Raw genomic sequence first — 13,017 nt, forward strand, 5'->3', positions numbered from 1 at the left:
ATTGGAGTAGTATAATGGTAACCAAAGTGGTGTGCTCATTATATTGTTTGCATGAGTGTGCCTGAATCAAAAAGTCTAGTAGTAACAGAATTAAGGTGTTTTTTTTTTTTATGTCCTTGTTCCAAATCATTAACATCCTATAGGGACTTTAAAAATACTTTTCTCAAATTACATAAGAGATCACTTACTTTTGATAAGATATATGTCTATATATTTATTCATGCTTGTAATGTACATATCAGGAATATGAAGGATTGTTTGCGGGGGGGGGGGGGGTTCCCCTCCGACAAATTTAGGCTAGTATTCAAAACTGTGCAAAAAAAAGTAAACAGTTCAGTCCTGGCTGGTGTGATTCAGTGGATTGAGCGCCAACCTGGGAAGCAAAGGGTGGCCACTGTGATTCCCAGTCAGGGCACATGCCTGGGTTGCGGGTCAGGTCCCTGGTAGGGAGTATGGGAGAGGCAACCAGACATTAGTGTTTCTCCCTTTCTTTTTCTCCCTCCCTTCTCCTCTGTCTAAAAATAAATAAAATCTTTTAATAAAATAGACAATTCATTTAATGGAAATTGACCAGGTGGGTGTTTAAATCTGGATACTACAACAGAGCTCATTAATTTAGCAACTTTTCTTAGGAGTCATAAAGCTGGTTTATACAGTATTCATTTTCTGACAATGAATTTGCAGCTATAGTTGCAAACCCAACCACCAACAAAAGAACAAGGTCATCAGAAATTGGCCCTTATTTATCAGTCTTAGAGTATACTGATTCAGACCTGGCTTCACATATTATGTAAGAAATATACTCAGCTGGGCATATCGTTAGCCAGCAAAACCTTACATCAGAGCCCAGGATAAAACATTTCCTTACCCTCTGTTGTTTCAGTACAGTAACAGAGTTTGCTTAATTTAATGCAGATGACCTCTGCCATTTGGGCTCTGTCTACAATGTTGTTTACGTCTTTTCACTTTCATGCTCTTTGAGTGTTTCCCTGTTTCTAGTCTTCTAACTAGCGGCCCTTTCCCTCATTACGTGTTGCTGCTGATGAATATCCCTACTTGCTTCCTGGTTTGGTCCCTCCCTGAGAGCCTATAGATGTTTCGTTTGCCAGCACATTTTTCACTAGATGTTCTCCACTTGGCATGAGGCAGACCAGCTTCCTTGTCACATCACTTAACATATCTTTTGCTTCAGTCAAAAACCCATTCTCTTTCTTCCTCCCTGCCTTTGTTTTCATTAACTTTTTCTTCTGTTTAAAACATCCTTCACCTTTCTGTAATGTCATACCAGCTCAAGTTCAAGTCACTCTTCAAAGCTAAAGTTAGATGCCATCTGAAAAAGTGGTTTCTGAAATGCTTCTTTGGTTTCTCCTTCTGAAAAATGTTGTTACTACATTCTTCTCTCATGAATCTTAATTTGTTTTATGTTGTATGTGTTCTTGTCTTAAAACTCTTCCACTAGGTGAGTGATTCATAAACTTTGTGAATTATAGACTCTACTGAGAAGTTGAGGAAAGCTAAACCCTCTCAGAAAATGTACATAGACACGCTAGATAGGAATTTTGGGTTAAGTCGTTGGAACATGCACTTAGTACATAGAGTTAAGACGAATAAGACCTTCCATTCACTTAGCTTCCTGAAATTTCTGGAACCTTCTGTAAATTTTAGACAAATACTATAAATTCTTTGACTTAGGACAAAATCATTTGATGTGTACCTAAAATATACATGTTATGAAATACTAAATGAGAGCTATGAGAGTATGTGAGTACAGCATGTACTGTGGTGACCACTGACTAATCTCAGCCTCAGCGAGGCAGGATCCAGAGATAGGAGTGCAGTGTGGAGGTTCTCGCTTTAGTTATAAATAGGTACCTTTGTGTTCCCTACATCTGATTGTAAGAACATACATATTCTATCTCCATGTTTATATTGTTGAAGACACAGTACCCGCGATACCACACCAAAGACATTTACAGGTGATTTGGGTTACAGCAATTTAAAAATTTATGGTTATTTTTCATGTTTTAAGCATGTGCCAAACAATTAAAGAGTTGAAAATGCTACTGTATTTGGACCCAAGACAACCTTGTTTCAGGTCCAACTTGCTGTTTCTGTGATTTGCACAAGCCATTTTATCTTTGTTCTGAGTTCACTTGTGAAATTCACATGCAACTAGAATATCTTTAAAACTTGGAAGTACTAATGCCTTTTTTTTTTTCTTTCAGGATTATAGTTTTAGTTGTGAAATTCATTTCTGAAACTACTTTTTTGCAAAGGCAGATAAGAAAGCAAAGGGTTTTAGTTGGGCTAAAACAAAGGGTATGTGAAATGAAATGTTAAGAGATGACGGTGGAAAAAGTAGGCCTATAACCTAATATGTACTAACCTACCTTTATTGTTATTGCAAAGGAAATAAAATTGGAAACATTACCCATCAGGGTTACTTTAGGATAGAATATCTGTAGATAGAAATAATAGCTCTTGACTCCTCCATTCCACATCTTTCAAGTTTTGCCTTTTACAACTGAATAACTTGAACTGGACTTGAAGTGGAAAGAAAAGTTAAGTGTATGCAGTGATTGAAAATACAGTTGATGCTTGAACAAGATGCCAGTACATTTATACATGGATTTTATTTAACCGACCAGGGATAGAAAATATTTTTTTGCATTCCCAAGTGCATATTGAAAAAAATGGTAGGTTGGATTCAAGGATGGGAAGAGTGAATTGCAGAGTCAGAATTTAAACCCAGATTTTCACTGCATGGGGGTCAGTGCCTCTAACCCCTGCATTATTCAAGGGTGAGCTATATATTGGGAAGGAATAGTTTAAGGAGTATATTTTGTGAGACTATGTTTAAGGACATGCTGGGTGCTAGGATAGATTGGAGTGGGGGAATTAGTCTAGGAGAACTAATCAAAAGGCCCAGTGTTATACTAAAAAAAAATAGAAAATTTTCTCTGCAAGTCTGTAGATAATTATTTCATTTGTAAGTATTGAATCATTCATGAACTACTGTATAGAATTAGCATGTTTTCTTCCCATATGAATTATTGCTATTTCTGTTGCTGAAAAGAATTTCACATGTTAAAAGTTTTACAAGGTCTAAAAGCTGTTATCAAATTAATATTATGGTATGGTACAGTTTCATCCTTTAGTCCTACTAACGTTTTCTTTTCCAGTGTAAAGAGAATGGTGCTTTTACTGTGCTTGTTGACAGCTATGTGAGGGAAGAAGAAGGCACTGGGGTTGTACATCAAGCTCCTTACTTTGGCGCGGTGAGTAATACAAATCTTGAGATTATAATTATAAGAAGTCGATTTCAGTGGCCACTAAGTTATTTTCCTCATGTCTGTTCATGTGTGTATGTGTGTATGTTGATCACCACTCTTCTTACGCCATGGGATCAGCCTTTTTGGCTTATAAAATATGTCTGCAGTTTCTTTTCACCCTGAGCTGATTTCTAAAAAATGGTGGACTAAGGGCATTTAGTCTTTGTAAAAAGCAACCTGTGTTTTCATCCATTCATAATTTATGTACATTACATTTTGCTCTTTATGGTATGCAGTTTTAACAAAGGCACACTGTAGTGTAGTCACCATGATTAATCAGACTTCAGAAAGTTTCTGCTTTTTTTTTTTTTAATAATATATTTTATTGATTATGCCATTACAGTTGTCTCATTTCCTCCCCCTTTATTCCCCTCCACCCTGCACACACCCTCCCGCCCACATTCCCCACTTTAGTTCATGTCCACGCGTCATAAGTAGTTCTGTAGCTTCTACATTTCCCATACTACTCTTGCCCTCCCCCTATTTTCTCCCCACTGTCTATTGCTATTTATTCTCTGTACCTTCTCCCCACCTCTTCTCCTCCCATTCCCCTGTTGATAACCCTCCATGTGATCTCCATTTCTGTGGCTCCGCTCCTGATCTAGCTGTTTGCTTAGTTTGCTTTTGTTGGGTGTGGTTGCTAATAACTGTGAGTTTGCTGTCCTTTCACTTTTCATATTTTTTATCTTTTTCTTAGATAAGTCCCTTTAACATTTCATATAATAAGGGCTTGGTGATGATGAACTCCTTGAACTTGACCTTAACTGAGAAGCACTTTATCTGCCATTTCATTCTAAATGAAAGCTTTATTGGATAGATCAGTCTTGGATGTGGGTCCTTGCCTTTCATGACTTGGAACACTTCTTTCCAGCCCCTTCTTGCCTGTAAGGTCTCTTGAGAAATCAGCTGACAGTCTGATGGAAACACCTTTGTAGGTGACTGTCCCCTTATCTCTTGCTGCTTCTAGAATTCTCTCCTTCATCCTAATCTTGGCTAATTTATGATGTGCTTTGGTGTGTACCTCTTTGGGTCCACCTTCTTTGGGACTCTCTGAGCTTCCTGGACCTCCTAGAAGTCTATTTCCTTTTCCAGGTTGGGGAAGTTTTCCTTTATTATTTTTTTAAATAATTTTCCATTTGTTGCTCTTCCTTTTCCCATTCTGGTGCTCCTGTAATTCGGATGTTGAAACGTTTGAAGATGTCCTGGAGGTTCCTAAGCCTCTCCTCATTTTTTTAAATTCTTATTTCTTCATTCTTTTCTGTTTGGTTGGTTGTTTCTTCCTTCTGGTCCACTCCATTGATTTGAGTCCCAGTTTTCTTTCCATCACTATTGGTTCCCTGTGCATTTCCCTTCATTTCGCTTAGTTCAGCCTTCATTTGTTCATGTGATTTGCAACCAGAATTAGCCAGTTCAGTGAGCATCCTGATCACCAGTGTTTGAACTGTGCGTCTGATAGGTTGGCTATCTCTTGGTCACTTAAAAGTGTGGCTCTGGGGCTTTGATTTGTTCTTCTGTTTGAGCCATAATTTTTTGGTCAGGTCACTCCTATTACATATTAGTGCCAGAGCCTCAGGTGTTCACCAGACTGGGGCAACCCAGTTGCTGGGTTGTGATGCTTTGTGTGGAGGCGTGGTCAGAGAGGGACTAATGGCACTTACTCCACTCTCTCTTGGATTTCAGACCCCTCTGGAGCTTTCCTCCAAGCAAATTGTGCCATTCTGACGCTGGTTCTGGCTGTGTAGGCTTGTGTATGTTCTAGGTCCCTGTGGGTCTCCAGTGAATTCTGTGAGGCTAGGAGTCACTCTTGGCACCTTTTCAGTCCATACTTTTAGGCTTTATTTCCTGGTGCTGGAGCCCTGGGTTTCATGGTCTGTCTTGCTGCCCATTTTTGCCTAGTTTATCTGCGCACAAATGTGTGACCTTGGTCAGCCCCATGCCACCTGCGCTCCCAGGTCTGGCAGCCGCCATCTTTTTCTGCTGCAACCCCTCTCCACTGGCCACTGACTCTGCAACTCTTACCAGCCTGGTTGAATGGTTCAGGCTTCTATACAGTTTAATTTTCTGTCTGTTCTGGTTTTGTTTTTGTTTCTAAATCTCTGTTGTCCTTTATTTTGGTTGAGGAGGCACAGTGTTTCCACCTACACCTCTGTCTTGGCCGGAAGGCTCAGGTCTTGCTTTTTCTTGACTAAATACTGTGTGATTAGAAGGGAAAGGGGTGTGATAAATTTTATATTTTGCCCAAAGCTATTTTTCTGAAAATATCCTTTTAATATAATTTTATATGAATAAAACAGTAGAGTTTACAGGTTAAGGGTATGTGCTCCAAAGCTAACCAAATCTTTAAGTTGAAGCCCTGCAATAAAAGGCACTCCCTGGGTAAGTTACTTGGCCTGTCTCAATTTCTTTTTCCTTTTCTGTAACACATATAGTACCTGCCTATCTTGAGACCTGGAAGACTAAATGGAATCTTCTTCTATAAAGAGTGTTTAACAGAATGCATGATGCTACAGGAGTATACACAGTTACTACTGCCAGTGTAGCAGTTACTGGGGACCTACACATACCTCTCCACTTGATCATTTTATCAGTGATGGGGGTGATAAGCTCATCTTTTCCATTGGTCACTTTGTTTTCATACTTAAACTCTGTAGATATTTTTATTATGGAAATCTTCATTAAAAAATAAAAAATTATAATAAATCCATATGTTTATATCTTCCAGCTCCATCAATTAATCAGCATTTTGGGGATTCTGTTTTATCTATCTTAATCCTTCCCCTTCGTTCATGCTTTTATTTAAACTGGACTTTCTTGGAGCAAATCCTGAACATCATGTCCTTGTCTACAAATTCTTCTGTACATGTCTATGATTGATGAGAAATTTTATTTTTAATATAACTACCATGCTAATGTTAAAACCAGTAAAACTACCAATTTCTTATTATCATCAATCTGTTCACTATTCAAATTGGGTGGAACCTGTATTTACCTCCTCCCACAGGCACATCAAAACTACAACTAAAGTACAGAACAACCATCATTCAGAACCACCTGAAATCTTGTTGAATGGAAGTCCTACAACTACAGAATTGAGGAAACCACATCACTGAGACTGTTAGGAGGGGCAGAGACATAGAATGGGTGGGTCCCACAATCACCTGTGACAGATAAAAATCAGGAGGGATATCTCAGCTGCAGATGTTCTTCCTGACAAGGGAAGGGTCCTAGCTCCATACCAGGCCCCACCCTCAGATCAGGGTTCCAGTGTCAGGAAGACAAGTCCCCATAACTTCTGGCTGTGAACACCAGTGAAGGTTAAGGGTGAGGGAGACAGAGAGCTTCTGAAGTTCCAGGCCATTCCTGTTAAAGGGCCCATGCATGGAATTACTCAAACTCATTCTCTTTGAGCTGCTATGCTGGGGCAGTAGCTTGAAAAACACCAGGGACATACAGAAAGAAACAATTGTCTGACATCAAGATGAGAGCTAGAGGGGCACTTTCTCCCAGACAGAAGTGCTGACAGTTGAGCCCTCCTCTCATAGCAGGCAACATCTTTGAAACTCCATAAGCCTGGGTCACACAGCCCTGCTCTGGTGATTTCCTGAGGCCCTACCCCATCCAACTTTCAGATCCACCGAAGCTGTTTCCAGTGCCTTTTCCATGTAAATGACTTGTCCTAGCTTATGCTTCAGATTTTCCTAAAGATCTTTAAAGCAAGCAGTATCTGGGCCTTAGCATGCCCTATACATCTCATGTCCTGGCACAAGTGGCAGCCAGCCTTCCCTCACAGCTTGGTCTTCCCTGGGCACCTCCAAGCCCAGCACAAATAGCAGCCAGCTGTGGATTGGTTTGTAGCTTATGCCAGGTGGACCTGCACAAAATAGAGTCAGTTGCTGACCTTTGCCTGCACCTCCCAGGAGGCCAGCACACCTAGTAGATAGCTTCACAACCTGTTGAAGCATCACCACTGAACCACCTCAACAAGTGACACGCTTAAGGGGTAGACTCAGCGGGCACTGGAGCCCTGCTGAAGTAAGTCTGGCTCTCTGGGGTGGGGACCTGCACAGCTAGTCCTCCGTGGTGGTCAGTGGTCACTGCCAGTTCTTGGCAGGTGATTGGCCTGAGGGTAAATCCCTCGCATTGATGTGCCAAAGCATTCAGGGCTAAAGGAATACACCTCAAGTCCCAGCATGGGTGATTAGGGAGTCTATGCCACTTGATCCTAGAGAATATCTACTATACTAGGCTACTCTACAAAGCTTGAGAAACATAACAACTCAACCTAATATGTAGAAATGAATACTGGAAGGCTGCTAAAATGAGACATTCAAATGGAAGAACAGAACTCCAGAAAAATAAGTTAACAAAATGAAGACAAGCAATCTGCTAGATGTAGAATTTAAAACACTGGCTGTAACAATACTGAACTTAGCAAGAACCTCAAGAGCATAAAAAAGAACTAGTCTGAAAAGAAGAATGCACTAACTGAAATGAAAAATTTACAGGGAATCAGTAGAACAGATGAAGCTGAGAATCACATCAGCAATTTTGAATATAAGGAGCAAAAAACACCCAATTAGAACAGAAAATCCAAAAAAAATTAGCGTAGTATAAGAAGCTTCTGGGACAACTTCAGGTGTGGCAGACTCTGACCCGAAGAGTTTGCCTGTTGTGATTGAACATGAAAACGGTGCACAGGCTACAGCTATCCTTTGGAGAAAAAGGGATGGCACAGCCAGTCTCTCAAGAGGAGAGTGCATCGACCCTTGCCTGGACAGGCTTTTATTTTTTTCCTCAGGTTTTACATCAAAGAAGGATTTATTATCTATTATGTAGAATATTGTCTACATTTTAGGTATAATAAAGGAAATGAAAATAACAAATGCAGAAGGGAAAGGTGGCAAGCTGATTAGCTCCATCCTTGGCAAAATTCACACAAGCTTTGGAAACTACCTTAGAGATAGGCAATAAACATCTACAATACTGTTTTAGACCAGAGTGAGGGAGTTTTAGCAAGAGCAAAAGCCATAATAACAGTCTGTATGCATTATTTAGGCCTGATTCCCATGGGAAAATCCAGTTTGAGGGTCTGGCTCCTGCCCACCACATCACTTCTGTAGGTTTTCCATACAGAGCTGAGTCACATTTGCCAGACCAAAACAAAACGGTCCCCTGCATTCAGGCAGAACAACATTTGCATCATGGGGGTTCTAGAAGAAGAAGAGAAAATAAAATCCCGTTGTAAAAAATAATGACAGAAAACTTCCCCCAGCTGGTGATGGAAATAGACATACAAGGCCAGGAAGCACAGAAGGTCCCAAATGAGATGAACTCAAAAGAATCCCACATCACACCAAGTGATACCATAATTAGAATGTGAAAGACTAAAAATAGAATCTTAAAAGCAGTTACGTACATACCTATAAGGGAACTACCTCATATAAGATTGTCAGGTGGTTACTCAACAGTAACCTTGCAGGCCAGAATGGATTGGCATGAAATATTCAAATTGATGAAAAGCAATGACCTACAAACCAAAATTACACTACCAAGCAAAGATATTATTTAAAGTCAAAAATGACAGGTAAAAAGCTCCTTACAGAAGAAAGAGCAAAAAGAGCTCATCACCACCAAACCTATGTTATGCAATTTGTTAAGGGGTCTTTAAGAAGAAGGAAACTCAGAAATATGAATGAACAGACTTTATGCATCTTCATACCATTTGTTCTTTGTATTTCTGTCTCGCAGTTGCTGATAGCAAGATGACTTCAGGAAATGGTTAAATTGGGCACTGTGCAAAGCCATCAGCCTATGTTACTACAGAGGAAAATATGTTGTGTTTTTTACATTCTTGATTTTACCTTTGTGTGCCCCATGGATATCATTGCTTCCAGAGATTGGGTAGAAGAATTTAAGAAACAACTGCAAAGTGATTGGTGCTTGTGTGGCTTTTCCCTTCTATCATCTGGCATGGATCAGCTTACCCAAGAAATAGGAGGACCAGGATCCATGAACATTTCCTTGGTTTCAAACCTCAAGCGCACCATTGTTCAGCATGATGGTATCTCAAACATTGATAAAGGTATACCTTCCCAGATCAGCATGAACGACTTTATTATTGACAACTCTGATGATGAGAATTTGAGACTAGTTCGGGCTTACCAGTTTGCTAACAAACATGGATCCCAGCTGACTGGAACCCTGACAGTGATAACCTTCAAGCGTGATGTTCAGAAAAGCAAAGAATAACCTGGCTGGTGTAGCTCAGTGGATTGAGCATGGGCCTGCAAACCACCACGATCACGGTTCGATTCCCAGTCAGGGTACATGTCTGGGTTGCAGGCCGGTTCCCTGCAGGCCGGTTCCCTGCAGGCCAGTTCCCAGCAGGGGACGCACGAAAGGCAACCATACATTGATGTTTCTCTCCCTCTCTCCTTCCCCCCTTCCCCTCTAAAGATAAATTTAAAATCTTTAAAAAAAAAAAGATATATTCTTTTGGGAACCGGCCTGCAACCTAGGCATGTGCCCTGACTGGGAATCAAACTGCGATTATGTGGTTCGCAGGCCCTCGCTCAATCTACTGAGCTATACCAGCCAGGGCAAAAGAATATTTCTAAAAGCAGAAGTGAGCACTGGGTCATACAGCAGTGAACAGCCATGAGAACAAAACCCCTCTTTTACAATTGTGATGCATAAAACACAAGATCTGAGTTCTGGCCAAGGTGGAGGCATAGGTAGAAACTGTTAGCTTTCTGGCATAGCTGAAAGGAGGATAGCAACCAATCTAAAAACCATAAACAACCAGAAGTGCCAGAAAATCAAACTTCATAAAGCTCAAACAACCAAAAAGTTAAAAGAACATTCACCCAGAGTGGTAAGAAGGACAAAGGCAGTCGGGTGGACAGCGAAGACCCACAGCAAGGTTGCAGACCACGCAGGTGAAGCAGGGATGGCTGAACAGGAAACTAACTGTAAACTACCATGGGGGTTGCCACTGTAGGAGAAACTCCCAGTCTCACATGAGAGGTCATTGAAAAGTTGGGCTAGAGCCAAGCAAATGAGCTGCATTGTTCTCTCTCTGATGTCTCCCCCACATACAGTGCCACAATGCAGCAAAGAGGATTGCCCTGCCCTGGAGTATACCAAAGGTCCTGCCTCCTTACAACATAACAGGTGTCCTGAAACAAATATAGTCTAAAAACTGAACAGTAAAATGACAACAGACTTGTAAATATCAACAACTGAACAACAACAAAAAACAAGCAAATAACTAGAACAGGAACAGATTCACAGAAATAGAGATCACAATGAGCATTTTCAGTGGGGAAGTAGGGGGGAAGGTACAAGGAACAAGAAGCATAATTGGTAGGTACAAAATAGACGGGTGTGTTAAGAATAGTATAAGAACCAGTTCAAAGAACTTACATGTGCAATCCATAGCAATGAACTAAAGAGAGTAATGATGGAGAGTTGGTGGGTGCAGGGTGGAGGGGAGATGAAGAGGGAAAAACTGGGAAAACTAATAGCATAATCAATAAAAACATACTTTAAAAGACGTAAGATTTAGATGAGATGTGGTTTGGGACAGGGCAGGCCTTAACTGCAGGGTTTTGGGAGGCCAGCCTTGGCTGGTGGTGTCAGATGGGTACAGGATTTGGTGATCACTTAATAAGGTACGTAATGTCTAATCACTGTGATGTACACCTGAGACTAATATAATACTGTATGTCAACTGTAATTGAAAAAAATAAATTATTTAAAAATGGAGGAAAAATTGGGTAAAAGCACTCTTGATTAATACTATTTGAGTTAGAAACTACTCAAGTTTTAGTTAATTTAGGATAGTTTTAGGGTCAGCTGGTATCTTTGCTCCACTGATACTAAATTAAAAAGTACTGATTTTGAATTGTAGTTTAGGTTTTCTATTTATTTTTTTACTTTTTAATATATTTTATTGATTATGCTATTACAGTTGTCCCATTTTTCCTCCCTTTATTCTCCTCCACCCTGCACCCCACCTCCCACCATCATTCTCCCAGCTTAGTTCATGTCCATGTCATACATATAAGTTCCTTGGCTTCTCCATTTCCTATACTATTCTTAACCTCCCCCTGTCTATTTGTACCTACCATTTATGCTTCTTATTACCTGTACCTTTTACCCCATCTCTCCCTCCCCATTGATAACCCTCCATGTGATCTCTATTTTTGTGAATCTGTTCTTGTTCTAGTAGTTTGTTTACTTTATTTAAATTCAGTTATTGATAGTTGTGAGTTTGTTGTCATTCTACTGCTTATATTTTTGATCATTTTTTTCCTAAATGAGTCTCTTTAACATTTTATATAATAAGAGCTGATAGCTTCGTTGGGTAGAGTCATCTTGGATGTAGGTCCTTGTGTTTCATGACTTCTAATACTTATTTCCAGCCCCTTGCCTGCAAGATTTCTTTAGAGAAATCTGCTAAGTCTTATGGAAACTCTTTTGTAGGTAACTGTTGCTTACTCTTGCTACATTTAAGATTTTCTCCTCTTTAATCTTATCTAGTGTAACTATGATGTGCCTTGGTGTGTGCTTCCTTGGTCCAACGTTTTGGGGACTCTCTGAGCTTCCTGGACCTCCTGGAAGTCTATTTCCTTTGCCAGATTGGAGAAGTTCTCCTTCATTATGTTTTTAACTCAGTTTTCCATTTCTTGCTCTTCCTCTTCTCCTCCTGGCACCCCTATAATTTGGATGTTGGAACGTTTCAAGATGTCCTGGAGGTGCCTAAGCTTCTCCTCATTAATTTGAATTCTAATTTCTTCATTCTGTTATGGTTGAATGTTTCTTCCTTCTGGTCAACACCAGTGATTAGAGTCCCAGTTTCCTTCCCTTCACTATTGGTTCCCTGTACATTTTCCTTTATTTCACTTAGCACGGCCTTCAATTTTTCATCTAATTTGGGACCGTATTCAGCCAATCCTGTGAGCATCCTGATTACCAGTGTTTTGAATTCTGCATCAGATAGATTGGCAATATCTCTTCATTGCTTAGTTGTATTTTTGGAGCTTTGATCTGTTCTTCCAGTAGGGCCATATTTTTGTCTCATCGCATCTGTTAAGTAGTAAAGAGTGGAGTCTTAGGTATTTGTGCAGGCAGAGCAGCCCACATTGCTGCTGCTTGTTAGGCTCTGCTGTCTACTGGCTTTCAGTCACTTCTGCTGTCCTCAAGCAAATGGGCCCTTCTGGTACTGATTCCCAGGTAGGTGGGTTTGTGTACCTTCTAGGACCCTTTGGGTCTCTCCAACAAACTCTCATGTGAGGCTGGGTGATTTTCCTCCCACCTCAACCCCCACAGGTTTTTTCAGTCAGAGGTTTTGAGGCTCTATTTCCCTGCACTGGAAACCCTGGGTTGTGTTCCACCCAGTCTGCCAGCTGCTGCCTCACCTGCCTGGTCCTCCATCCACTGCCTTGCTGCCAGTCCTCTGTTCCTCCTATGAGTCTGGATGAATGTTTCTTCTTTAACTCGTTGGTTGTCAAGAGTTCCTACAGTGATTTTCTGGAAGTTCTAGGTACCTTCTTTTAATTTGTTGTCCTTTTGGTTGTGCGAGGAGGAAATGTGTTTCTACCTACACCTCCATCTTGGTTGGAAGCCCATGTTTTCAATTTAAAGTGTGAACATTTGTTATTTACTATCGCAATACCTCATG

General features: G+C 40.5%; 1 protein-coding gene across 4 annotated transcripts in view; it reads left to right on the plus strand.

Moving 5' to 3' along the window:
• Positions 1-13,017, plus strand: part of IARS1 (isoleucyl-tRNA synthetase 1) — a 109,470-nt gene that overhangs the window by 29,887 nt on the left and 66,566 nt on the right. For all 4 annotated transcript variants that reach the window (XM_037157068.2, XM_053662794.1, XM_053662795.1 and 1 more), the window contains exon 10: positions 3,183-3,278. In XM_037157068.2, the coding sequence (XP_037012963.2) occupies positions 3,183-3,278 (96 nt within the window). The remainder of the gene's footprint in view (positions 1-3,182; positions 3,279-13,017) is intronic.

Source organism: Artibeus jamaicensis, unplaced genomic scaffold (genome assembly GCF_021234435.1).
Source record: "Artibeus jamaicensis isolate MK-2021 breed Jamaican fruit bat unplaced genomic scaffold, CSHL_Jam_final contig_288, whole genome shotgun sequence".
In the NCBI taxonomy this organism is placed as follows: Eukaryota; Metazoa; Chordata; class Mammalia; order Chiroptera; family Phyllostomidae; genus Artibeus; species Artibeus jamaicensis.